The 27,939-nt window shown below is 42.6% G+C and overlaps 2 protein-coding genes across 3 annotated transcripts; one reads left to right on the top strand and one right to left on the bottom strand.

Moving 5' to 3' along the window:
* Positions 1 to 8,171: 8,171 nt before the first annotated feature.
* si:dkey-10o6.2 (uncharacterized protein LOC100124608 homolog) lies at positions 8,172 to 13,193 on the top strand. Its single transcript, XM_046352376.1, has 7 exons — positions 8,172 to 8,449; positions 8,570 to 8,694; positions 8,923 to 8,989; positions 9,262 to 9,418; positions 10,088 to 10,233; positions 12,190 to 12,300; positions 12,742 to 13,193. Exons 1-7 carry the CDS (start codon positions 8,297 to 8,299, stop codon positions 12,865 to 12,867), a joined length of 885 nt encoding a protein of 294 aa, XP_046208332.1. The 5' UTR covers positions 8,172 to 8,296; the 3' UTR covers positions 12,868 to 13,193.
* Positions 13,194 to 18,932: 5,739 nt separating this feature from the next.
* Positions 18,933 to 23,330, bottom strand: LOC124037561 (tripartite motif-containing protein 16-like). Of its 2 annotated transcripts, none has more exons than XM_046352374.1 (6): positions 22,694 to 23,330; positions 22,210 to 22,305; positions 20,379 to 20,612; positions 20,111 to 20,270; positions 19,926 to 19,985; positions 18,933 to 19,556 (listed from the first exon to the last, which is right to left on the bottom strand). In XM_046352374.1, exons 1-6 carry the CDS (start codon positions 23,285 to 23,287, stop codon positions 19,033 to 19,035), a joined length of 1,668 nt encoding a protein of 555 aa, XP_046208330.1. In that variant the 5' UTR covers positions 23,288 to 23,330; the 3' UTR covers positions 18,933 to 19,032. The 2 variants fall into 2 exon arrangements, with proteins under 2 accessions (XP_046208330.1, XP_046208331.1); XM_046352375.1 differs by having other exon boundaries at positions 20,111 to 20,201.
* Between the last annotated feature and the right edge of the window lie 4,609 nt (positions 23,331 to 27,939).

Genomic DNA, 27,939 nt, shown 5'->3' with positions numbered 1-27,939 from the left:
TTATGTTGTTTCTATCTTAACCTATAGCCTCACCCCCTCTCCGTGAGTTTGTCCAGGAGTTTGTATTTTGAGTGGGTTGTATCTAAATGACAATTTGATATACTGTATGAAACAGACTTCATATGGAGAATCATCACAGGTAAATTTACTATTGTACTATACGCTTTCTGATAGACTAGAATAATATTTTGAGAACTGGATCATTTTGCTTAAGTACTTATTGGGTCACTATCTGAAGAAACTGGTTGAATCTTGTGAACCCGACTGAGTCTCCGAAAAACAGGGGTCTAACCACCTCTTGATCACACAGACAAAGCGGGCGTTTGCATTTTAGACACCAGGAACCAGAGGTGATTAGCAATTCAAGGAAAAACAGCCAAGTACCAGTTACAATATATTGAGTCCATACACAGAGTTGGAAGTGTATAAAGATATTGGAATTCGGAATCTAGCGTCATTGCTGTGAGAATACCAATATCAGGAAAGTGACCAAGGGGCTGAGCATTTAAGCTAATTTAACTATTTTTGCTATTTAGTCAATATTGTTAGAAGTGTTAACGCATTTAAAGTTTTGCAATATTATCTGGCATAGCTTAAAGCATTAAGGTTTGATTGAGCATTATTGTTGTATTTAGAAACTGTATAACCATTGAATTGTAATAATGTGTATAGGACAAAAAACAGAGTGACTTAATAAAAGCTTGAAACTTTGACAACTAGAACAGATTAACGATCTGGAGAGCAAACGCCTTTGACACTCTCACTGAACAGAAATTGACCCTGGTTATAGGTTAAAGTGATTGCACTAAAGACTATTTCATTGTGTGGACAATAATATATTTTTAAGAGAGTCAAAACATATACCAATACTAGTTTCCAAGTGACTACTAGCTGAAGAGCATAATAACTAATAGGATAAGTTATTAGGTATAGATATATACAGAGGTAAAGAAACTTGAAAGTAAGGAAATATAGGAGGAATCCATAACACTTAGAATATTTAAATAGGAGTATATCTATCCAAGGCCTCATACTAGACCGGAAAATAAGGGAGTGACAACATGAACGAAGGAACAAACCCAACTTACGCGAAGGGCCATAAATAGCAGGGTTGGTAGGGCCGCAAGGAGCTGTAGTCAATGAATAGCATTCTCACGTATTTGTTCCTTTTGTCCAGGTGGGAAAGGGCAGTGTGGAGTGCAATAAAGATTGCATCATCTCTGGATCTGTTGGGGTAGTATGCAAATTGGAGGGGTAGTATGCAAATTGTCTAAGGTTTCTGGGATAACGGTGTTGATGTGAGGTGTGCGTTTCTTTTTCTTCTAGATGTGAGCCATGACCATCTTTTCAAAGCACTTCATGGCTACAGACGTGAGTGCTACGGGTCGGTAGTCATTTAAGCAGGTTACCGGAGATGTGTCCGGACCTACTTACTGCCACAGTCATACTTTGGACCTAGTTTTGTCCCATGGAATAAATGTTGTGGATCTTAATGGTTTTCCTCATAATCCTGGAGTATCTGACCACCATTTTATTATGTTAGCAATCGCAACAAATAATCTGCTCCCCAACCAAGGAGCATCAAAAGTCGTGCTATGAATTCTCAGACAACCCAAAATACCTTGATGCCCTTCCAGACTACCTAAGGACATCAGAGGACAAAAATCAGTTAACCACCTAACTGAGGAACTCAATTTAACCTTGCGCAATACCCTAGATGCAGTTTCACCCCTAAAAACTAAAAACATTTGTCATAAGAAACTAGCTCCCTGGTACACAGAAAATACCCGAGCTCTGTAGCAAGCTTCCAGAAAATTGGAACGGAAATGGTGCCAACCAAACTGGAAGTCTTCTGACTAGTTTGGAAAGACAGTACCGTGCAGTATCGAAGAGCCCTTACTGCTGCTCGATCATCCTATTTTTCCAACTTAAATGGAGGAAAATAATAACAATCCAACATTTATTTTTGATACTGTCGCAAAGCTAACTAAAAAGCAGCATTCGCCAAGAGAGGATGGCTTTCACTTCAGCAGTAATAAATTCATGAACTTCTTTGAAGAAATGATCATGATCATGAGAAAGCAAATTACAGACTCCTCTTTAAATCTGCAAAAGCTCAGTTGTCCTGAGTCTGCACAACTCTGCCAGGACCTAGGATCAAGGGAGACACTCAAGTGTTCTAGTACTATATCTCTTGACACAATGATGAAAATAATCATGGCCTCTAAACCTTCAAGCTGCATACTGGACCCTATTCCAACTAAACTACTGAAAGAGCTGCTTCCTGTGCTTGGCCCTCCTATGTTGAACATAATAAACGTCTCTCTATCAACCGGATGTGTACCAAACTCACTAAAATTGGCAGTAATAAAGCCTCTCTTGAAAAAGTCAAACCGTGACCCAGAAAATATAAAAAACTATCGGCCTATATCGAATCTCCCATTCCAGTAAAATGGGATGAAGCAGCTACACAGACAGGCCTAGAAAACATAATGAACTTCAGCCCCACATCAGACATGTGTGAAAGAGCTAAGTGAACTTAACAGTTAGTCTAATGCAGCCTTTGTTCCTGGGGGTAGGAATTACAGTTTCATGATAACACTATAAAGAGCAACAAGAAAAGAGCAACAATTTGGTCCAATTCTAGTGGCTTTCATGATGGGCTCATGAGAGGAGCAACCCATTCTACAGTACCTCTACATTGCTGTCAAACTCTGACACAAGAACAATCTTTTCGTCGGACACTCTGGTGTCTTCCAAAGGCACTGAGGTGAACATCAGCTGGAAGTTCACGCTCCATGGAATTACAGACCATTTTCATCAGATTAAAAGAGGGGAGCAGGGGCCCAGTTTACACTTCCTGGCCTCTCTGGACAGACCATCTTCATCAGATTAAAAGAGGGGAGCAGGGCCCCGTTTACACTTCCTGGCCTCTCTGGACAGACCATCTTCATCAGATTAAAAGAGAGGAGCAGGAGCCCAGTTTACACTTCCTGGCCTCTCTGGACAGACCATCTTCATCAGATTAAAAGAGGGGAGCAGGGCCCCGTTTACACTTCCTGGCCTCTCTGGACAGACCATCTTCATCAGATTAAAAGAGAGGAGCAGGGGCCCCGTTTACACTTCCTGGCCTCTCTGGACAGACCATCTTCATCAGATTAAAAGAGAGGAGCAGGGGCCCAGATTACACTTCCTGGCCTCTCTGGACAAACCATCTTCATCAGATTAAAAGAGGGGAGCAGGGCCCCGTTTACACTTCCTGGCCTCTCTGGACAGACCATCTTCATCAGATTAAAAGAGAGGAGCAGGGGCCCAGTTTACACTTCCTGGCCTCTCTGGACAGACCATCTTCATCAGATTAAAAGAGAGGAGCAGGGCCCCGTTTACACTTCCTGGCCTCTCTGGACAGACCATCTTCATCAGATTAAAAGAGAGGAGCAGGGCCCCGTTTACACTTCCTGGCCTCTCTGGACAGACCATCTTCATCAGATTAAAAGAGGGGAGCAGGGCCCCGTTTACACTTCCTGGCCTCTCTGGACAGACCATCTTCATCAGATTAAAAGAGAGGAGCAGGGGCCCGTTTACAGTTTACACTTCCTGGCCTCTCTGGACAGACCATCTTCATCAGATTAAAAGAGGGGAGCAGGGCCCCGTTTACACTTCCTGGCCTCTCTGGACAGACCATCTTCATCAGATTAAAAGAGAGGAGCAGGGGCCCAGTTTACACTTCCTGGCCTCTCTGGACAGACCATCTTCATCAGATTAAAAGAGAGGAGCAGGGCCCCGTTTACACTTCCTGGCCTCTCTGGACAGACCATCTTCATCAGATTAAAAGAGAGGAGCAGGGGCCCCGTTTACATTTCCTGGCCTCTCTGGACAGACCATCTTCATCAAATTAAAAGAGAGGAGCAGGGGCCCAGTTTACACTTCCTGGCCTCTCTGGACAGACCATCTTCATCAGATTAAAAGAGAGGAGCAGGGGCCCAGTTTACACTTCCTGGCCTCTCTGGACAGACCATCTTCATCAGATTAAAAGAGGGGAGCAGGGCCAGGGGATTACATTTCCTGGCCTCTCTGGACATCCACATCAAATTCTTACAGCTCTGTTCTGGAAAGGGACACATTTGCATTTGATACTGTAGCAACCGTCATACACCACATTTTTGTATTTATTTATTGTTGGACATAAGACTAAAAACACCAGCAAATCAGCTCCAAGTGATGTTGATTCTGTTCCAAAGTATTCCCACGCATAATAGAGAGACAGTACGTATATGTGATCGCTTCTTGCGGTCAAAATGCAGTCTACAAATGATTTATAATTATGTTTGGAACCCATGATCATCCGCTCAAGAAAAAAACAAAAGGCCCTCGGCTGAATTTAGTTGATGATCGCTGACCTCGGGCCTCATTTATCAAAGGTTTGTGTTTGATACTGTAGCAACTTGAATCTAGATGATCGCTGACCTAGGGCCTCATTTATCAAAGGTTTGTGTTTGATACTGTAGCAACTTGAATCTAGATGATCGCTGACCTAGGGCCTCATTTATCAAAGGTTTGTGTTTGATACCGTAACAACTTGAATCTAGTTGTTGACCCCAAAGGTGCGAACACAGAAAAAAGGCTGAACTTCTGAACTTGACGTACAGCTCAGACAATACTTACGCACAACTATTAGTGGTTGAAGAATTGTATTTCAAGCTAATATTGTTATTTTGTGTGAAATGTTGGCATTTGACAAGCAGGAATTATAATAATGGTAAGCTAATAAAAACATTTAAATGTAATGCTAAAAGAGATGTATTTTCCATTAGTAAGGAGACGGCATAGCAACATGTAGCCTCGTATGTTTCCTTGACTTGTATTATATCTAAATCACTATCAGATGTTCTGACATGACTGGTTTATTCCCGCTGCACAACTGCAATTAGACGACCATTTATCTATCGCTCATTCCATAGCCAAGCATGTTTGAAAGTAAAGTAGACCGGTAGTCTAAGGTCATTTCCATGTAAAAGGACCTATGAGCACCAACATGTGAAGGTCATTTCCACGTGAAAGGACCTATGAGCACCAACATGTGAAGGTCATTTCCACGTGAAAGGACCTATGAGCACCAACATGTGAAGGTCATAGAAGCATACCAAATTGGGGATCAAATGAAAGCTTAGAGTGTACAGTTGAAGTCGAAAGTTTACATACACTTAGGTTGGAGTCATTAATACTCATTTTTCAAACACTCCACAAATTTCTTGTTAACAAACTATAGTTTTGGCAAGTCGGTTAGGACTTCTACTTTGTGCATGACACAAGGAATTAATCCATGCTTTTGTTACTTCTAGGCTAGACTACTGCAATGCTCTACGTTCTGGCTACCTGGATAAAGTACTGAATAAACTTCAGTTAGTGCTAAATACGGCTGCTAGAATCCTGACTAGAACCCAACAAAAATATCATATTACTCCAGTACTAGCCTCCCTACACTGGCTTCCTGTCAAGGCAAAGGCTGATTTCAAGGTTTTACAGCTAACCTACAAAGCATTACATGGGCTTGCTTCTACCTATCTCTCTGATTTGGTCCCGCCGTACATACCTACATGTACGCTACGGTCACAAGACGCAGGCCTCCTAATTGTCCCTAGAGTTTCTAAGCAAACAGCTGAAGGCAGGGCTTTCTCCTATAGAGCTCCATTTTTATGGAATGGTCTGCCTACCCATGTGAGAGACGCAGACTGTCTCAACCTTTAAGTCTTTATTGAAGACTCATCTCTTAGTAGGTCCTATGATTGAGTGTCGTCTGGCCCAGGAGTGTGAAGGTGAATGGAAAGTCACTGGAGCAACGAACCGCCCTTGATGTCTCTACCTGGTCGGTTCCCCTCTCTCCACTGGGATTCTCTGCCTCTAACCCTATTACAGGGTCTGAGTCACTGGCTTACTGGTGCTCTTCCATGCCGTCCCTAGGAGGGGTGCGTCACTTGAGTGGTTTGAGTCACCGACGTGGTCTTCCTGTCTGGGTTGGGGCCCCCTTTGGGTTGTGCCGTGGCGGAGATCTTTGTGAGCTATACTCGGCCTTGTCTCAGGATGGTAAGTTGGTGGTTGAAGATATCCCTCTAGTGGTGTGGGGACTGTGCTTTGGCAAAGTGGGTGGGGTTATATCCTACCTGTTTGGCCCTGTCTGGGGGTATTATCAGATGGGGCCACAGTGTCTCCTAACCCCTCCTGTCTCAGCCTCCAGTATTTATGCTGCAGTAGTTTATGTGTCGAGGGGCTAGGGTCAGTCTGTTATATCTGGAGTATTTATGCTGTCTTATCCGGTGTCCTGTGTGAATTTAAGTATGCTCTCTCTAATTCTCTCTTTCGGGGGACCTGAGCCCTAGGACCGTGCCTCAGGCATGATAACTCCTTGTTGTCCCCAGTCCACCTGGCCGTGCTGCTGCTCCAGTTTCAACTGTTCTGCCTGCGGCTATGGAACCCTGACCTGTTCACCGTGATTACTATTATTTGACCATGCTGGTCATTTATGAACATTTGAACATCTTGGCCATGTTCTGTTATAATCTCCACCTGGCACAACCAGAAGAGGACTGGCCACCCCTCATAGCCTGGTTCCTCTCTAGGTTTCTCCCTAGGTTTTGGCCTTTCTAGGGAGTTTTTCCTAGCCACCATGCTTCTACACCTGCATTGCTTGCTGTTTGGGGTTTTAGTCTGGGTTTCTGTACAGCACTTTGAGATATCAGCTGATGTAAGAAGGGCAAGATAAATACATTTGATTTGATTGACATCATTTGAGTCAATTGGAGGTGTACCTGTGGATGTATTTCTAGGCATACCTTCAAACTCAGTGCCTCTTTGCTTGACATCATGGGAAAATCAAAATAAATCAAGACCTCAGGAAAAAAATTGTAATACCTGAAATGCCACAAATTCAACCATTTAACTTCTTAACATTTAAAACGTCAGGATCCTTCAGGTGAAAGGCAACCCCTGCATGCTGCAGTGTAGGCCTATCCACTGCCATGGACTCTTCTGTAACTGACAGTTAGACTAAGAGGTTATGTTGTTGTCTTTTGTTTGAATTGTTTACGTGTCTGCTGTGCAGGGGAAATAATAAGACAAGCGGAACTACGTAGGTAATACTGTTGTAACGGGGATCCTTATTGTAGCAACACACTTTTGGAGGAAGGCAATCCTGCGCTGTGTTAGCTAAGTTTTCATGTCATCGGGTGTAGTTCATAAAGGTTGCAGCGTGTATGTTGGGATGAAGTGTGAATTCATGCCAGGAATAATAAGTGTAAAGTTTGATTTCCTCCCTTCTGTAATAAGCAGCCAATTAAGTATTTTTCCTTTATTCATGTGTTTAATATGATACTGTTATAGCGCCGGTTAAACTGTCATGTATGTAAGCACTTCAGAGTTATACCAAGCTAATAAGTCACTCGTAAGATAAGGATGTTGTAAGTGTGCTTAACTGTATTTTTAATTTACTTTATAGTTCTCACGGAAGGTGATAATTCTGACTAAAACTACAGAATAAAGCCGCCAGTTAAAATCAAGGAACGGTTGTGCTCGTGGTTACTGAAGGGAGCTACATCTTCTGGTGCGCCATTCAACCCCTCAACCCTTTTCAAAGCTGCTGCATATGAAATGCTCTGTACAGCCCTGACTTTGGCCACCTCCTTCTCTTCGACCCTTGTGGGGCATTCGGAAGAGGTTGCTTCGTGGTTCCCACCTCAATTGCAACATTTCACATATTCGTCACTTTTATAATACATAATATGCTATTTTCCAAAACTTGGACATCTCGGGCTTCTCCCTTCTGTAACCACTTGATACCTGACCAAAAAGTTTTACAGTGATCACACTACACTGGCCTTGGGATAAATGTTCTGACTCATATCAGACAATTAACAACATCCAAAGATTAAATAACAGGATTGCACAACCTGCGATAATTAAGGGTCACATTACTATTGGCTCACAGTTGTCACATGGTTCCCGCACACTGAGAAAAATGAATTATGTAAACATTCGCTCACTCAACTGGGTTGTAAAATCACAAGTCCAAACAGTTGCAATGAGTTTGGCAAATAAAACGAGAGTTTCTATTGGACAAAATCATGTAGGTCCCGCCCCACTCCACTTCCATTTGTTGCCGGTTTGCAACAGATTCTTCATAATGAAAACACCCCCAGCGACACACGGTCTGGGTGCAATCTAGTATGCATAATTCCAAACCTCTGGACATATTCAACTCACTGTTTCATTGTTTAGCCAGATCAGTGTTCCAACGCTCAACATGAAGATACCAGTTGTTGATTTTGGAGCATACAAGTTAGGGGAAAACGAGGTTTCAGGCGAGCAGTTAGAGATCCTGAGCAGGCAGTTGAAAACTGCCTTTACGGAAGTGGGATTTGTTTATCTGAAGAATACTGGGATAGTACAACTAGACGTGAGTAACAGCATTGCTCAGAGATCTATTTTTTTTAAAGCTATTGGAAATATTTGTCATGTCAGTCAGTATGAGTGGATGTTTTGCTGTGGGTGATTAAGATGAGGCTATTCTTCATAGGTGGATGAGGTTATGAACACATCCAAGACATTCTTTCTGCAACCAGATGAAATGAAACTGCCTTTCAGCAGGAAAAGCTTCTCTAATAATCCTAACCATGGCTGGGTGTCTTCAGAGACTGAGAGGTATAGAGACACACTGTCAAGTCAAAACATCTGGCTGTGCTTTCATGTCAAAACACTTACTCTATTCTAGTCATTATATTCTATTCTATTATATTGTAAGATAATATATTATATTGTAAGATAATATATTATATCCATAGTCTCCACTCAGTATAGTGTTAATGTTGACTGTTTGTTTGTGTACTGTACATTGATTGAATGGTTAGGACTATATCTCTGTATTCACAGTTTAAATCCCAAGAGACCAGGAGACCTAAAGGAAGCCTTCAACACTGCATCCCTTCATCCAGACATAGTAAACAACCTGTCTGTTTGTTGCGACAGCTGTAGACACATCCAACTTCTCTGCTGTGGTTGTTGTTGCTATCAGTGTTAAGGTCAAGGTACAAAGGGATTGACTTCACTCTGAGCCATATACAGAGTTCAACCACTCTGATAGAACTTCATCTAGGAACAGAACTCACCAGGCAACACAAAGGAATACATTGAAAGTTGTCAACCTGTCATCTTTTATATCCTATGTAGCTCTGATTTCACAGTTCTTACACAACTCTTCCTGGTCTGTAGAAATGGCCATCGTGGGAAGGAGGGAATGGATTCTTTGAGGTCCAGTCGTCGTTCTTCCTGCGCTGTAAGGACCTGTGTCTCCGGGTGCTTCGTGTGATGGCCTACAGTCTGGGCCTGGAGGCTGAGGTCTTCTTAAGTGCACACAGACACATAGGGAGTGAGTACAGCTCTCTCCCTCTCTCTCAGGGGGGTTATCTATGTACAATCTATCTATGTACAATCACACCTGGGTGAAGGGGTGCTCAGTCCTAAGAATGTACAACTGAAGTTGGGAAATTCCATGGTAAGAGTGACACTGAGAATCAGATTTTTCACTTTAAAATGTATGTCAAACAAAAAAACAATGCTTGCAAAGTTAAACAAACCTTGCAACTAGGAACAAGGACTACTTTAACAATGTACGTTTTTTTTTTTTTACAAAAACACATTTACTTGAAGAACATGCAAAGTTTAGTAACAGAATGACTGCACAAACCCTCATTCTGTTTGACGTTTTAAAGTGTAAATCTGAGTCTGTATCAGTCTGTTACTGTGGAATTGCCCCGTTGTAAAATAAAGTTCAGGATAACAGCTTATTCCCTTCAAGATATGAATTGCTGAAGTGTTTTGGATCAAGCTTCTTCATCAAAGCACTATTGCAACACAGTGTCAGAATGCTACAAATACACATTAGTCATGGTTTCCTTTCAATGTCAATGTGTATCTGTGACATTCTGACACTGTGTTGCAATAGTTCTGGAACCATCTTTGAAAGGGCATTGTGAAAGGGAAATACATTTGGGGCCCTATTGTGTGAATCAGGCTTGATTGTTGTTGTCCCCTGCAGCTGATAAGAACAGCAGTACCCTGAGGTCTCTGTATTACCCCTCGGTGAGGAGTGACAGGGTGAAGGAGGGCCAGCTGCGCTGTGGAGAACACTCGGACTATGGCAGCATCACCCTGGTCTTCCAGAGTCAAGAGGGTGGCCTGCAGGTAAACAAGATAACTGAATCCTCTGCAGCTTTTACTAGGGGCAGTGTTTCTGGCTACGTCACCTGGCATTAAAAACTTTGGCTCTGGTTATATTCTTGCACACAGTCCATGCAACTTATTAAGCCAAATTTGAATGGACTACAGTGAATTCGGTAAATATTCAGACCCCATGACTTTTTTCCAAATTTTGTTACATTACAGCCTTATTCTAAACTTAATTCAATTGTTTTTCCCCCCCTTCATCAATCTACACACAATACCCCATAATGACAAAGCAAAAACAGGTTTTTAGAATCGTTTGCAAAAAACGGAAATATTACATTTACATTAGTATTCAGATCCTTTACTCAGTACTTTGTTGAAGCACCTTTGATAGTGTTTACAGACACAAGTCTTCTTGGGTATGACACTACAAGCTTGGCACACCTGTATTTGGGGAGTTTCTCCCATTCTTCTCTGCCGATCCTCTCAAGCTCTATCAGGTTGGATGGGGAGCATTTTCAGGTCTCTCCAGGGATCTTCGGTCGGGTTCAAGTCCGGGCCTCTTAAGGACATTCAGAGACTTGTACCAAAGCCACTCCTGTGTTGTCTTGGCTGTGTGCTTAGGGTCGTTGTCCTGTTGGAAGGTGAACCTTCGCCCCAGTCCAATGTCCTGAGCGCTCTGGAGCAGGTTTTCATCAAGGATATCTCTGTACTTTGCTCCGTTCATCTTTCCCTCGGTCCTGACTAGTCTCCCAGTCCCTGCCGCTGAAAAACATCCCCACAGCATGATGCTGCAGCCACCATGCTTCACCGTAGGGATGGTGCCAGGTTTCCTTCAGAAGTGAGGATTGGCATTCAGGCCAAAGAGTTCAATCTTTATTTAATCAGACCAGAGAATCTTGTTTCTCATGGTCTGAGAGTCCTTTAGGTGCCTTTTGTCAAACTCCAGTGGTTTCAGTCTTGCCACTCTACCATAAACGCCTGATTGGTGGAGTGCTGCATAGATGGTTGTCCTTCTGGAAGGTTCTCCCATCTTTACAGAGGAACTCTGGAGCTCTGTCAGAGTGACCATTGGGTTCTTGGTCACCTCTGACCAAGGCCCTTCTCCATCAATTGTTAAGTTTGGCTGGGCGGTGATCTCCAGGAAGAGTCTTGGTGGTTCCAAACTTCTTCCAATTTAAGAATGAAGGAGGCCACTTGGGGACCTTAAATGTTGCCGAAATGTTTTGGTACCCTTCCCCAGATCTGTGTGCCTCGATTCAATCCTGTCTCGTACCTCATGGTTTGGTTTTTGCTCTGACATGCACTGTCAACTGTGGGACCTTATATAGACAGGTGTGTGCCTTTCTAAATCATGTCCAATCAATTGAATTTAACACAGGTGGACTCCAATAGTTGTAGTTGTAGAAACATCTCAAGGATGATCAATGGAAACAGGATGCACCGGAGCTCAATTTCCAGTCTCCAAGCAAAGGGTTTGAAAATAAGGCATTTCTGGGTTTTTTTTATTTCTAATTCATTTGCAAAAATGTATAACCTGTTTTTGCATTGCCATTATGTGGTATTGTGTGTAGATTGATGAGGGAAATGTTTATTCAATCAATTTTAGAATAAGGCTGTAACAACCAAATATGTAAAAAGGGAAGGGGTCTGAATACTTTCCGAATACACTGTATGTAAGTTAATGATATTTGTTCACCCCAATAGCAAAGTTTGACAAAACAATGTTTTCTCCTTACCTCTAAATGCCATCTTATTAGATGTTGCCATTTCCTCCCATTAGTTTGGAATTGAGACCTGCAGTCATCTCAATATCAGACCACTTTGGACATATTAACAAATTTACCAAGTGACCTGGAGTGAAATCTATTGTGGAATAAATTGAACATTGATCAATTTCATTTGAATTAACATGGCTTATGTGTGTTCTATCAGTAATGTGGTAAACTGTATATTAAAATGACAACTCCATAGGTGCGTACCAGGTCAGGGGAGTTCATCTCTGCTCCCAGCATCCCTGGGACAGTACTGATCAACATAGCTGACCTGATGCAGAGGTGGACCAGTGATGTTTTCCTCTCAGCGGTGAGACTTGCCCTTCCATTTTACACACCGTTACTTGATAAGGTCATACAAGACGTTACAGGCTCATTGCTTGTGGAAACAGACCTGCGTTCAAATACTATTTAAAATGATTTAGAATAAGCAGGGCTTGATTGAGTTTGTTGTAATGGAACCAATAGAAAAGTCCTAAAAGTACAAAGAAACCCTGCCACCTGGAGGACTAAAGGAAATGCTAAAAGCATTTGTAAGATTTCAAATAGTATTTGAATCCAGGGTCGTATTCATTAGGGCACACTTTAGCAAAACATTTTGCAACAAACAAACTTATTTTCTTAAGTTCAGTTAGTCCCTGCCTGTTTCATTTCATTTTATTGTGTTTGTTGCCTAGTAAATATGATTTGGGTCTCTGTGGAAGCAAAGTTAAATTTGCCTTTGAATTTTGCATGTCACTTTCCCTTTCAGGTCCATAGGGTTTTGCTGCCCCCCGCTGGAGACTTGAGCACACGGCAGTCCCTGGCTTTCTTTGTGCAGCCAGACGATGAAGCACTCATCACCTGTTTTGATGGGTCTGACAAATATCCCCTGTGAAGTCAGGGGCCTATCTCATGGAACGCTTCAATGACTCTTATGGGAGGAAGTGACCTTTATCCATCCAGCATTAATTATTTTGTGTTATGCAATTAATTCAGTGAATCAAAATGTCAGTAAAAAGAGAATTTCCTTTTAAATCCATGAAGTGAAGTGGGAGAGAGATAAAGGAATATGTGAGCAAAAACCTTCCAAGTACAGATACTGTATGTAGAACCATGGTAAAGCACAGTATGGGCAGAACTGAAAAAGCATGTGCAAGCAAGGAGTTCTACAAACCTGACTCCGTTACACCAGCTCTGTCAGGAATGGGCCAAAATTTACCCAAATTATTGTGGGAAGCTTGTGGAAGGCTACCTGAAATGGTTGACCCAAGTTAAACAATTGAAAGGCAATGCTACCAAATACTAATTGAGTGTATGTACACTTCTGACGCACTGGGAACGTGATTAAATAAATAAAAGCTGAAATAAATTATTCTCTATTATTCTGATATTTCACATTAAAATAAAGTGGTGATCCTAACTGACCTAAGACAGAGAATTTCTACAAGGATTACATGTCAGGAATTGTGAAAAACTGAGTTTAAATGTATTTGTCTGAGGCGTATATAAACTTCCGATTTCAATTGTATGTCTGTACACATGTCAATCAGGAGCTCTCCCTGGGAAGACTCAGCAATTGTCTTATATATGGCTATACACAGACAAGTTATATTTGCATGACTTAGCATACTTAATTAATCGTTACCGTTTTGTTTCATTCACGTGACTGACCAAAACTGTTTCATAACGTGACAGACCAACACCTCACAAGGCTTCTCTTCTGTAAGCCGAGACCTTGAAACTGAGATATCTTTCATTTGTTCTAAAAACAAGGTCTGGGCCTACTGCCAAATTGCAGTTACTGATAAGAGGAGGATTTATTCAGTCAACCACTTGCATGGCCACAGAAACTGGTTTATAGAACAGCACATTAATGGGACACAGAATAAAAGAAAAGCACAAACCTTACAATTTCCATTACAGGTGTTCCATACTGTATGGATTAAGATAAGAATTTAGAAGTATCCATAACAATGGTTAGTCAAAGTAATATGGTAACCTACCACACAGTGTCAGACTGTTACATCATGGTTCCTTTCCATGTCAATGTAACAGAGTGATCTATCACAGTGTCAGACTGTTACACATAGACATTAATCATGGTTCCTTTCTATGTCAATGTAACAGTGATCTATCACAGTGTCAGACTGTTACATCATGGTTCCTTTCTATGTCAATGTAACAGAGTGATCTATCACAGTGTCAGACTGTTACACATAGACATTAATCATGGTTCCTTTCTATGTCAATGTAACAGAGTGATCTATCACAGTGTCAGACTGTTACATCATGGTTCCTTTCTATGTCAATGTAACAGAGTGATCTATCACAGTGTCAGACTGTTACACATAGACATTAATCATGGTTCCTTTCTATGTCAATGTAACAGAGTGATCTATCACAGTGTCAGACTGTTACATCATGGTTCCTTTCTATGTCAATGTAACAGAGTGATCTATCACAGTGTCAGACTGTTACACATGGAAAGGAACCATGGTCTGGAGTGTATGATGTTGGTGTATTGGTACCAGAGATGGAGACAGGACAGATTGGAACAGAACCAGTGAGACCCAGACCAACAATCAACCACTAGAGACATCTAGACCCATGTGTCTCATCTGTAATGAGACCCAGACCAGTTTAAATGTGTCTCATCTGTAATGAGACCAAGACCAGTTTAAATGCGTCTCACCTGTAATGAGACCAAGACCAGTTTAAATGTGTCTATACTGTAATGAGACCGAGACCAGTTTAAATGCGTCTCACCTGTAATGAGACCAAGACCAGTTTAAATGTGTCTATACTGTAATGAGACCAAGACCAGTTTAAATGTGTCTATACTGTAATGAGACCAAGACCAGTTTAAATGTGTCTATACTGTAATGAGACCAAAACCAGTTTAAATGTGTCTATACTGTAATGAGACCAAGACCAGTTTAAATGTGTCTCATCTGTAATGAGACCAAGACCAGTTTAAATGTGTCTCATCTGTAATGAGACCAAGACCAGTTTAAATGTGTCTATACTGTAATGAGACCAAGACCAGTTTAAATATGTCTCACCTGTAATGAGACCAAGACCAGTTTAAATGTGTCTCACCTGTAATGAGACCAAGACCAGTTTAAATGTGTCTCACCTGTAATGACGACACATTTGTTGTTTTCTTTAGTATTGCAGCTCCAAATTGCAGGTGTTTCAGCCCAGCTCCGTGTGCTTTCTGTTGTGGTGGGGCTAGCCAGCAGAAAATACAGAGCGTCCTAGCTCGCTCATTAATGTCATAATCAAAATTATGGATTACCTCTTATGCGCTTGTCGTTCCCTTATGCCATAGTTTGTACATCTCAATAGAAACCACATTTGTTTAAACAAGTCAGCCATATCAGCAATGGGTTTTTTTAAGCAGTAAATGAGGCTGATTTAACGGTTCCGCTGCTAAGACAAGGCTCTGCTGATCGGCAGGTGTAGCAGTGGTAAGGTGTTGGGACTCTGCTGTTGGGACTCTGCTGTTGGGACTCTGCTGTTGGGACTCTGCTGTTGGGACTCTGCTGTTGGGACTCTGCTGTTGGGACTCTGCTGTTGGGACTCTGCTGTTGGGACTCTGCTGTTAGGACTCTGCTGTTAGGACTCTGCTGTTGGGACTCTGCTGTTAGGACTCTGCTGTTGGGACTCTGCTGTTGGGACTCTGCTGTTAGGACTCTGCTGTTGGGACTCTGCTGTTGGGACTCTGCTGTTGGGACTCTGCTGTTGGGACTCTGCTGTTGGGACTCTGCTGTTGGGACTCTGATGTTGGGACTCTGCTGTTGGGACAGCTTTATGTCGTGTCGTGGAAATTTCCTCTATTTACCAAATCATGGGAGCAAACCACACACACACACGTCAGAGTTAGTTATAAAAGTCCATCTTTAATTATATGAGCTCTTATCACAATCCTGTGACTCTCAGATAAATTCAGTGTCTCTCAGTGAATTCTCTGAGAGCCCCCTTACAATGCAACTGAGTTCCTTTAATAGCAAAGACACCCATAGTCAGTCAGCATAGACATAATTCATCATTCAGCTTTGTCTCCTTTCCCAAACCTCAGAACCATAAACCAAATCCTCCATATCAACAGGCATATATCAAATTGTCATTTAGATACAACCAACTCAGAATACAACCTCCTGGACAAACTCACGGAGAGGAGAATGAGGCTATAGGTTAAGATAGAAACAACATAAGAGGGAGCATAGAATGATTCCAGACACTGCAACCCTCCTTTTCCCATACTGGGAAAGGTAGGGAGTAAAAGATATGTTTACACATGATGACACTTTGACCTCTCCCCTCTCTGTGGCCCATGCAACTTAGTCCTGACATAGAACAGATAACTGCCAATGGCCACCACTATAGTACAACAAAATACATTCTTATGAGAAATAAGTCATAAGCATATCATGAAAATAACACATCTTATCTATGTTACTCAACTAATTCTGATAATTCCACAACAGTCGGCCTTAACAGTTTGTTGGCACTGTTGGTCCACTGCTAAGACAAAGCTCTGCTGATCGGCAGGTGTAGCAGTGGTAAGGTGTTGGGACGCTGCTGTTGGGACAGCTTTATTTCGGCCCTAACAGTTTGTTGGCACTGTTGGTAACCATTATAGTGCAATTAATGTCTTTTTAAATCTGTGCTTTGTTTTTTTTGCCCCACCAAGATTTACATGCTAAAATTGCCACTGATCATAACATCTGAGGACCATCAACACCAGCATGATTAGTATCTATGTGGTACCTACTACAACTTAACCAGCTCAGCTGTAGACTACACCAGCATGACTACTATCTATGTGGACCCTACTACAGTTTAACCAGCTCAGCTATAGACTACACCAGCATGACTAGTATCTATGTGGACCCTACTACAGTTTAACCAGCTCAGCTATAGACTACACCAGCATGACTACTATCTATGTGGACCCTACTACAGTTTAACCAGCTCAGCTGTAGACTACACCAGCATGACTAGTATCTATGTGGACCCTACTACAGTTTAACCAGCTCAGCTGTAGACTACACCAGCATGACTAGTATCTATGTGGACCCTACTACAGTTTAACCAGCTCAGCTGTAGACTACACCAGCATGACTAGTATCTATGTGGACCCTACTACAGTTTACCAGCTCAGCTGACCCTACTACAGTTTAGACTACACCAGCATGACTAGTATCTATGTGGACCCTACTACAGTTTAACCAGCTCAGCTATAGACTACACCAGCATGACTAGTATCTATGTGGACCCTACTACAGTTTAACCAGCTCAGCTATAGACTACACCAGCATGACTAGTATCTATGTGGACCCTACTACAGTTTAACCAGCTCAGCTATAGACTACACCAGCATGACTAGTATCTATGTGGACCCTACTACAGTTTAACCAGCTCAGCTATAGACTACACCAGCATGACTAGTATCTATGTGGACCCTACTACAGTTTAACCAGCTCAGCTATAGACTACACCAGCATGACTAGTATCTATGTGGACCCTACTACAGTTTAACCAGCTCAGCTATAGACTACACCAGCATGACTAGTATCTATGTGGACCCTACTACAGTTTAACCAGCTCAGCTGTAGACTACACCAGCATGACTAGTATCTATGTGGACCCTACTACAGTTTAACCAGCTCAGCTATAGACTACACCAGCATGACTAGTATCTATGTGGACCCTACTACAGTTTAACCAGCTCAGCTATAGACTACACCAGCATGACTAGTATCTATGTGGACCCTACTACAGTTTAACCAGCTCAGCTATAGACTACACCAGCATGACTAGTATCTATGTGGAACCTACTACAGTTTAACCAGCTCAGCTATAGACTACACCAGCATGACTAGTATCTATGTGGACCCTACTACAGTTTAACCAGCTCAGCTATAGACTACACCAGCATGACTAGTATCTATGTGGACCCTACTACAGTTTAACCAGCTCAGCTATAGACTACACCAGCATGACTAGTATCTATGTGGACCCTACTACAGTTTAACCAGCTCAGCTATAGACTACACCAGCATGACTAGTATCTATGTGGACCCTACTACAGTTTAACCAGCTCAGCTATAGACTACACCAGCATGACTAGTATCTATGTGGACCCTACTACAGTTTAACCAGCTCAGCTATAGACTACACCAGCATGACTAGTATCTATGTGGACCCTACTACAGTTTAACCAGCTCAGCTATAGACTACACCAGCATGACTAGTATCTATGTGGACCCTACTACAGTTTAACCAGCTCAGCTATAGACTACACCAGCATGACTAGTATCTATGTGGACCCTACTACAGTTTAACCAGCTCAGCTATAGACTACACCAGCATGACTAGTATCTATGTGGACCCTACTACAGTTTAACCAGCTCAGCTGTAGACTACACCAGCATGACTAGTATCTATGTGGACCCTACTACAGTTTAACCAGCTCAGCTATAGACTACACCAGCATGACTAGTATCTATGTGGACCCTACTACAGTTTAACCAGCTCAGCTATAGACTACACCAGCATGACTAGTATCTATGTGGACCCTACTACAGTTTAACCAGCTCAGCTGTAGACTACACCAGCATGACTAGTATCTATGTGGACCCTACTACAGTTTAACCAGCTCAGTTTAACCAGCTCATGTGGACCCTACTGATTTAACCAGCTCAGCTGTAGACTACACCAGCATGACTAGTATCTATGTGGACCCTACTACAGTTTAACCAGCTCAGCTGTAGACTACACCAGCATGACTAGTATCTATGTGGACCCTACTACAGTTTAACCAGCTCAGCTATAGACTACACCAGCATGACTAGTATCTATGTGGAACCTACTACAGTTTAACCAGCTCAGCTATAGACTACACCAGCATGACTAGTATCTATGTGGACCCTACTACAGTTTAACCAGCTCAGCTGTAGACTACACCAGCATGACTAGTATCTATGTGGACCCTACTACAGTTTAACCAGCTCAGCTGTAGACTACACCAGCATGACTAGTATCTATGTGGACCCTAGTACAGTTTAACCAGCTCAGCAGTACCATTATCACTATTGAGCCAAACCCCAGGATAGAGTGGCTGAGTGAATGTGGTCTGGACTCTGTGGAGGAGCGTCATTGTGTCAGAGACACTGTAGAAGGACAGAGTACCTGCCTTGTGATCCAGGTACACTCCTACTCTGGAGGACTGAGGGCCTGATGCTTTAGTCACAACATGATTGTGTCTGAAACAATAACCACCACTGGAGCATTGTAAACTCCAGGACTTGTCATTCAATCCAAATGCGTTACCTCTCCCTGTTCTGCTGATGTCTTTATATGAGACTGCTATAATAACCCACCGTCCACTCCACTCCACCTCCCAGTAACAGCGTCCAGACAGACCCTCTCTACACAGCACCATCAAGTCATTTGTGAATCTGTCTGGATGACCAGGATATGGTTGGACTTGGCCTGTATAGGTCACCTTTCTGTTCCCTTCAGACAGAGAGAGGCGTGTGTGTGCTGTGTCTGGGTCCAGTGTGAGCTGACAGGAATCTGGGAGAAGAGAAGAGCAGAGACTAATGAGGGGAGTTAGAACAATAAGTTAAGTCAGATACTGTATCTACCCTGTCTTTGATTAGAGCAGAGCAGAGATCAGATCAGAGTAATATGAGGAGTCAGATAGATACCCAGTCTTTTATTAGATATACTATTGCTATCTATCTATCTATCTATCTATCTATCTATCTATCTATCTATCTATCTATCTATCTATCTATCTATCTATCTATCTATCTATCTATCTATCTATCTATCTATCTATCTATCTATCTATCTATCTATCTATCTATCTATCTATATTTCTATAGGAGTTGTGTGTCAGTAAAAAGAGGCTATTTGTTACTTCAGAATAACGAGACTCACATTGTAACAACTGTTCTCTGGTCTTGGGCTCTGGAGGCAGTACAACTTCCACTATATTCACTACAGTCACACAAACACATTGACAGAGAGAGGGAATGTTATCATCATACCATATTCCACATGTATTTGACTAGTAGGGAACTTTCAATGGTCTAAAGTTGATGTTCTTATTATTTTCAACACACCTGTAGTGGAGATCTTGGTCCATTCTCCTTTAAGGAAGTCTTCTAGTTTCTCTCTCAGTTCAGACACAGTCTTACTCACATCTCCAAAGTACTGAAGTGGACGGACAACAATGCTGGGTAAGTCTGAAGATACACTAATACTGGAGAGAGCCTGATAATGCTGGAGAGAGGGAGAGAGAGAGAGACACACACACACAGAACATAACAGAACTTAAGTTTCACAATATGTTCATCTTCACATCACATGTAACAAGGCAGTTTTAGATACCTGGAGGAAATGGATGTGATCCTCTGTGTGTGAGAGCTGCTCCAGCTCAGTGCTTCTCTTCCTCAGCTCAGCTATCTCCTGTTCCACTTGTTCCAGGAGTCCTTCAGCTTGATTCACTTGAGCCTTCTCTTGGGCTCTGATCAGCTCCTTCACCTCAGAGCACCTTCTCTCAATGGAGCGGATCAGCTCAGTGAAGATCTTCTCACTGTCCTCCACTGCTGCCTGTGCAGAGAGCTGTTAAGAGAGAGACGGAGAGAGAGAGAGGCTCCAGATTAAACAGTCTCTCTAACTGGAAGCCCAGATAGCCTGTTCCCCAGAGTGGGGCTCAGCGTGATTGGAGAGGTCTCTCTCTCCATTCAATTCAGGGCTTTATTGGCATGGGAAACATATGTTTGTTTACATTACCAAAGCAAGTGAAATAGATAATAAAAGTGAGGAAAAAAATACAAAAAATGAACAGTAAACATTACACCAAAAGTTCCAAAATAATAAAGACATTTCAAATGTCATAATGTCTATATACAGTGTTGTATTATGTCTATATACAGTGTTGTATTATGTCTATGTACAGTGTTGTATTATGTCTATATACAGTGTTGTATTATGTCTATATACAGTGTTGTATTATGTCTATATACAGTGTTGTATTATGTCTATATACAGTTGTATTATGTCTATATATTATGTCTATATACAGTGTTGTATTATGTCTATATACAGTGTTGTATTATGTCTATATACAGTGTTGTATTATGTCTATATACAGTGTTGTATTATGTCTATATACAGTGTTGTATTATGTCTATATACAGTGTTGTATTATGTCTATATACAGTGTTGTATTATGTCTATATACAGTGTTGTATTATGTCTATATACAGTGTTGTATTATGTCTATATACAGTGTTGTATTATGTCTATATACAGTGTTGTATTATGTCTATATACAGTGTTGTATTATGTCTATATACAGTGTTGTAACGATGTGCAATTAGTTAAAATACAAAAGGGATAATAAATATGGGATGTATTTACAATGGTGTTTGTTCTTCACTGGTTGCCCTTTTCTTGTGGCAGCAGGTCACTGGTATTTTACCAAATAGATATGGGAGTTTATCAAAATTGGATTGGTTTTCAAATTATTTTGTGGGTCTGTGTAATATGAGGGAAATATGTGTTTCTATGGTCAAACATTTGGCAGGAGGTTGGGAAGTGTTTCTCAGTTTCCACCTCATTTTGTGGGCAGTGTGAACAAAGCCTGTCTTCTCTTAAGAGCCAGGTCTGCCTACGGCGGCCTCTCTCAATAACAAAGCTATGCTCACTGAGTCTCTACACAGTCAAAGCTTTCCTTAAATTTGGGTCAGTCAGAGTGGTCAGTTATTCTGCTATTGTGTAATCTCTGTTAAGTAACACATAGCATTTTAGTTTGCTCAGTTATTTTGTTTGTTCTTTCCAATGTGTCAAGTAATTATCTTTTTGTTTTCTCATGATTTGGTTTGGTCTAATTGTGTTGCTGTCCTGGGGCTCTGTGTGGTCTGTTTGTGAACAGAGCCCTAGGACCAGCTTGCTTAGGGGATTCTTCTCAAGGTTCATCTTTCTGTAGTTGATGGCTTTGTTATGGAAGGTTTGGGAATCGCTTCCTGTTATGTGGTTGTAGAATTTAACAGCTCTTTTCTGGATTTTAATAAAATAGTAGATATTTGACTTCAGATTCTAGTAGTGAGAGGCCAAGGGCTGCAGACTGTTCTAGTGCCCTCGAGCAAATCTCGCTTTCTCACTCACTAGAGGAGAGAAGTGAAATGGTGTGTCTCCTCTGGTCAATAACACTCACCTTGAGAGACTCCACAGCCTGTTGGAGCTCCTTCAGCTCCTTCTCTCTCTCCTGGAATCTCTGCTGGACCTTCTGCTGACTCATCCCCAGCTGCCTCTGTGGAGAATCACTCTTCAATGAGCTATCAAGCTTTATTTGTCCAGTAGATCAATAGTATAGTCATGTGACATAGGGCCCATAGAGAGGAAGGTCTAAAATATTGATATAGTACTGTTTCAATATGATATTTATTTGTTGCTATGTGAATGATTACAGTTTTACAGTAGACCTACATGTATCAGGGAGTTTAAGCTAAACATTATAATGGTGATACATTTGGAGCATCTATGTTAAGAAAATCTATATCCTCAAGGTTTGTGTTCATATTTGTTCTGCTGAAGATCGATTTCATTTGAATTCCCTCATATTAAAACAGTCTTAGTTCCTACTGTATCTTTAATTCTTTGCTTATCAGACAGTCACCAACAAGTTGTTCTGGTTTTACCTGTTTCTCAGTCCTCTCTGCTGAAGCTGACACTGTATCATGGCCTTTATGTTCATCCATTGTACACAGATAACAGATACACTGCTGATCGGTACGACAGTAAACCTCCAGCAGTTTGTCATGATGAGAGCAGATCTTCTCTTGTAGTTGTGCCGTGGCTTTGACCAGCTTGTGCTTCTTGAAAGCAGGAGATTCATAGTGAGATTGGAGGTGAGTCTCACAGTAAGAGGCCAGACACGCCAGACAGGACATGAGGGCTTTCTGCTTTCTGGTCCCAGTGCAGATGTCACACGCCACATCTACAGGTTCAGCATAGCACAGAGCAGGAGGGGGAGCAGCCTGAAGTCCTGTCTTCCTCAGTTTCTCCACCACCTCAGCCAACATGTTATTTTTCCTCAGAGTGGGCCTTGGAGTGAAGGTCTGTCTGCACTGAGGACAGCTATAGCCTTTCAGAACATCCTGATCCCAGCAGCCCTCAATACAGCTTCTACAGTAACTGTGTCCACAGGGGATGGTGATTGGTTCCTTCAGTAGATCCAGGCAGACAGAACAACAGAACTGGTCCTGGTCCAGCAGAACTGCCTGCTGAGCCATTTGGACTGTTGTTCACTCTCACACAGACAGACGACTCAGATAAGTTTTGTTTACTCAGAAGAGAGTTTATGGGAGGGGAGGGACTTCCTGGTTCTGCCAGAGGGGTGTGTTTAGAGGGAGGGAGAAAGGGAGGGGTTCGAGAGAGAGAGAGAGAGAGTGAGAGAGAGAGAGAGAGAGAGAGAGAGAGAGAGAGAGAGAGAGAGAGAGAGAGAACTGCATTCAACGTCGAGAGAGACAGTTTTGTTCCTCGTGCTGGGTTCTATCTTGAAATAATTTAAAATATCCTTATTCATGTTAACATATTAGAACTGGGTGTATGCAAATCTACTGAGTGAGAAAGGGGAGTGCAGAAAGTTTACATTCTGTCAGAACATGTTACGGTTAAATCTCATGTATCCTATAGAGAGGAGAAGGGCAACGGTCTGGTTTCCGTCACTGATAAAGTAGGACAGCCGCGAGTTAAGAAGGAGTGAGGAATGTGGGCAGGGGTAAGGTCAGATATTGTGAGGAGGAACAGTCCTATGACATACACACATAGGAGGCAGGACCATGACTACACCAATGAGAGGAACCACTTAAGTTCATGCTTAGCAACAGAGATGTATTGGCTGTCTAGATGTGCAAGGATTTGACTCTGACCAGTAGAGGGTATAAATATATTTACTTGTGGAAACATGTCTTTGTCTTTTCAGCTGTTTGACCAAGTGGGTGAATAAGCTTGGTTTGAGCTTTTTCTTGTCACCCGTTTAAGTTTTTAACTCTGATTGTCAGAACCTAACAGTTGGCGTTGTCAGCATGATTCGCCACGATTTATAGTCAAACTGGAGAGTCTGCGTCAGTGAAACAGGAGCCGCACATAAAAAACAATGTAGGTAAAGTTCCTAGACTAGAGTCGTAAGCTGAATACAAACTACCGGATACAGATCTGAAAATCCTGAGTTTATTCAGTAGGCCCACTGTAAATACTACCGGTAGACCTAGGGATTGGGGCCCCTAGGAGGCCTGAGCAGGGTAGTCCCTGCAGAGGGTAAGTCCGAGGGGGTAAATCCTGATTAGGTGGGTTCCTGCGAGTAACATGAAGAACAGAGTAAGTCCTGGAAGGTAAGTCAGAGCAGCCTGGTACCTACAGAGGATAAGTCATAAAGGGGTAAATCCTGATTAGGTGGGTTCCTGCGAGTAACATGAAGAACAGAGTAAGTCCTGGAAGGTAAGTCAGAGCAGCCTGGTACCTACAGAGGATAAGTCATAAAGGGGTAAATCCTGATTAGGTGGGTTCCTGCGAGTAACATGAAGAACAGAGTAAGTCCTGGAAGGTAAGTCAGAGCAGCCTGGTACCTACAGAGGATAAGTCATAAGGGGGTAAATCCTGATTAGGTGGGTTCCTGCGAGTAACATGAAGAACAGAGTAAGTCCTGGAAGGTAAGTCAGAGCAGCCTGGTACCTACAGAGGATAAGTCATAAGGGGGTAAATCCTGATTAGGTGGGTTCCTGCGAGTAACATGAAGAACAGAGTAAGTCCTGGAAGGTAAGTCAGAGCAGCCTGGTACCTACAGAGGATAAGTCATAAAGGGGTAAATCCAGAATGGGGTTGGTTCCCTACTAGACTCCTTAAGGGGGTGGGGGGGGGGGGGGCGAAAGGGCCAGCCGCGGTGGCTGTAAGTCCGTAGAGTGTGTGTGCATGGATAAATTGTTATGCTTGTGTACTAGTATGGTAGGTTGTAGAGGAGGTAGTCCATGGAGAAGGACAACAGGAGGGAATGTAGATGGTGATAAGAAGGTTTACCTATAAGTTCTGGAGGAGAGACACATTCATGGTTAGAAAAGCTAAAATATATTCCAAAGTTGTTTGAACATGATTTGTGTGTATTAGCAGTAGCAATAAGGAGAAAGTTTATGAACTGTGAATAAGTGTGGTTACGTGTGTCAGCATGACACTGGTATAAGACATTAGGTTACCTGTATTCTCCATGAGTAAATTGGCAGATACTTCAGTATTGGCTCGAATAAGGTGAATGCACCAATTTGTAAGTCGCTCTGGATAAGAGCGTCTGCTAAATGACTTAAATGTAAATGTAAATGTATCAGGTGCCGTGACCAATTAATAGGCACAAATACCATAGCTATTCTCCGGGGAAGTGGGTATCACTATTTTGGAAAGTAGTTGATAGAGGGCTTGTATTAGAGCCATGAATTAGGAAATCTAAATGCCCTGGACAGCGTCGAGAGAGGTGCGTGTGTGTAGATTGAAGAAAAAAAATGATTTAATCAATTTTAAAATAAATCTGTAACGTAACACAATGTGGAAAAAGTCAAGGGTCTGAATACTTTCTGAATGCACTGTAGATGTGTCCCAGAGCCATACAAAGAGATGTATCTGTTACGCTGGTTAGGCAGCCTTAGTTGTGGAGCACAGCAGTGTCTAGAGTCAGGTACCAAACCACCATTTCTAATTGAACATCGAAAACCAGATCGAAAGTAATATGTAGAAATTATAATGGACCTATATATTTGTTAATAACTGTCCTTTTCCTGTCCAGGATGCTCTTGATGGTGAAGCTGTAGAACTTTTGAGGATCTGAGGACCCATGCCAAATCTTTTCAGTCTCCTGAGAGGGAATACGTTTTGTCGTGCCCTCTTCACAACTGTCTTGGTGTGCTTGGACCATGTTCGTTTGTTGGTGATGTGGACACCAAGGAACTTGAAGCTCTCAACCTGCTCCACTACAGCCCTGTTGATGAGAATGGGGACGTGGTCGGCCCTCCTTTTCCTCCAAGTCCACAATCATCTCTTTTGTCTTGATCATGTTGAGGGAGAGGTTGTTGTCCTGGCACCACACGGCCAGGTCTCTGACCTCCTCCCTATAGGCTGTCTCGTCGTTGTTGATGATCAGGCCTACCACTGTTGTGTCATCTGCAAACTTAATGACGGTGTTGGAGTCATGCCTGGCCGTGCAGTCATGAGTGAATAGGGAGTACGGGAGGGAACTGAGCCTGCACCCCTGAGGGGCCTCCGTCTTGAGGAGCAGCGTGGCAGATGTGTTGTTACCTACCCTTACCACCTGGGGGATCCAGTTGCAGAGGGAGGTGTTTAGTCCCAGGGCCCTTAGCTTAGTGATGAGCTTTGAGGGCATTATAGTGTTGAATCAAGCTGTAGTCAATGAATAGCATTCTCACATAGGTGTTCTTTTTGTCCAGGTGAGAAAGGGTAGTGTGGAGTGCAATAGAGATTGTGTCATCTGTGGATCTGTTATGGCGGTATGCAAACCGGAGTGGGTCTAGGGTTTCTGGGATAATGGTGTTGATGTGAGCCATGACCAGCCTTTCAAAGCACTTTATGGCTACAGACGTGAATGCTACAGGTCGGTAGTCATTTAGGCAGGTTACCTTAGTGTTCTTGGGCACAGGGACTATGGTGATCTGCTTGAAACATGTTGGTATTACAGACTCAGACAGGGAGAGGTTGAAAATGTTAGTGAAGACACTTGCCAGTTGGCCGGCGCATGCTAGGAGTACACGTCCTGGTAATCCGTCTGGCCCTGCGGCCATGTGAATGTTGACCTGTTTAAACGTCTTACTCACATCAGCTGTGAAGAGCGTGATCACAGTCATCCGGAACAGCTGGTGTTCTCATGCATGTTTCAGTGTTACTTGCCTTCAAGCGAGATTAGAAATAATTTAGCTCGTCTGATAGGCTCGTGTCACTGGGCAGCTCTCGGCTGTGCTTCCCTTTGTAGTCTGTAATTAGTTTACAAGCCCTGCCACATCCAACGAGTGTCAGAAACGGTGTTGCACGATTCGACCTTTGTCCTGTATTGATGCCTTGCCTGTTTGATGGTTTGTCAGGGGCATAGCGGGATTTCTTATGAGCATCTGGGTTAGAGTCCCGCTCCTTAAAAGTGGCAGCTCTACCCTTTAGCTCAGTGCGTATATTGCCTGCAACCCATGGCTTCTGGTTGGGGTATTTACGTACAGTCACTGTGGGGACGATGTCATCAGTGCACTTATTGATGAAGCCAGTGACTGATGTGGTGTACTCAATGCCATCAGAAGAATCATGGAACATATTCCAGTCTGTGCTAGCAAAACAGTCCTGTAGCTTAGCATCTGCTTCATCTGACTTGCTTCATTGACATTCATTTTCAGGTCTCTCCAGAGATGTTGGATCGGGTTCAAGTCCGGGCTCTGGCTGTGCCACTCTAGGACATTCAAGGACTTGTCCAGAAGCCACTCCTGTGTTGTCTTGGCTGTGTGCTTAGGATCTCTCTGCACTTTGCTCGGTCCATCTTTCACTTGACCCTGACTAGTCTCACAGTCCCTGCCGCTGCAAATAATCCCCACAGCATGATGCTGCCATAGGGATGGTATTGGCCAGGTGATGAGCGGTACCTGGTTTCCTCCAGACATGACCCTTGGCATTCAGTTCAAAGAGTTCAATGTTGGTTTCATCAGACTAGAGAATCTTGTTTCTCATGTTCTGAGAGTCCTTTAGGTGCCTAATGGCAAAATCCACTCTGGCCACTCTACAATAAATGCCTGATTGATGGAGTACTGCAGAGATGTGAGAACCTTACAGAAGGACAACCATCTCCACAGAGTAACTCTGGAGCTCTATCAGAGTGACCATCGGGTTCTTAGTCACCTCTCTGACCAAG

The sequence above is a fragment of the Oncorhynchus gorbuscha genome, linkage group LG06 (genome assembly GCF_021184085.1).
Source record: "Oncorhynchus gorbuscha isolate QuinsamMale2020 ecotype Even-year linkage group LG06, OgorEven_v1.0, whole genome shotgun sequence".
NCBI classification, from domain to species: Eukaryota; Metazoa; Chordata; class Actinopteri; order Salmoniformes; family Salmonidae; genus Oncorhynchus; species Oncorhynchus gorbuscha.
The sequence above is the reverse complement of the archived record's forward strand: the minus strand, read 5'-3'. Positions and strand labels throughout refer to the sequence as shown.

Excerpts from the sequence above, each read along its gene's own strand:
- si:dkey-10o6.2 (XM_046352376.1), top strand. The coding sequence starts at position 8,297 with ATGAAGATACCAGTTGTTGATTTTGGAGCATACAAGTTAGGGGAAAAC. Across the intron at positions 9,419-10,087 it reads TGCACACAGACACATAGGGA|CTGATAAGAACAGCAGTACC; the intron begins GTGAGTACAGCT and ends TGTCCCCTGCAG. Across the intron at positions 12,301-12,741 it reads GTGATGTTTTCCTCTCAGCG|GTCCATAGGGTTTTGCTGCC; the intron begins GTGAGACTTGCC and ends TTTCCCTTTCAG.
- LOC124037561 (XM_046352374.1), bottom strand. The coding sequence starts at position 23,287 with ATGGCTCAGCAGGCAGTTCTGCTGGACCAGGACCAGTTCTGTTGTTCT. Across the intron at positions 20,271-20,378 it reads ATCACATCCATTTCCTCCAG|CATTATCAGGCTCTCTCCAG; the intron begins GTATCTAAAACT and ends CCCTCTCTCCAG. Across the intron at positions 19,557-19,925 it reads CAGAGAACAGTTGTTACAAT|ATTCCTGTCAGCTCACACTG; the intron begins GTGAGTCTCGTT and ends CTCTTCTCCCAG.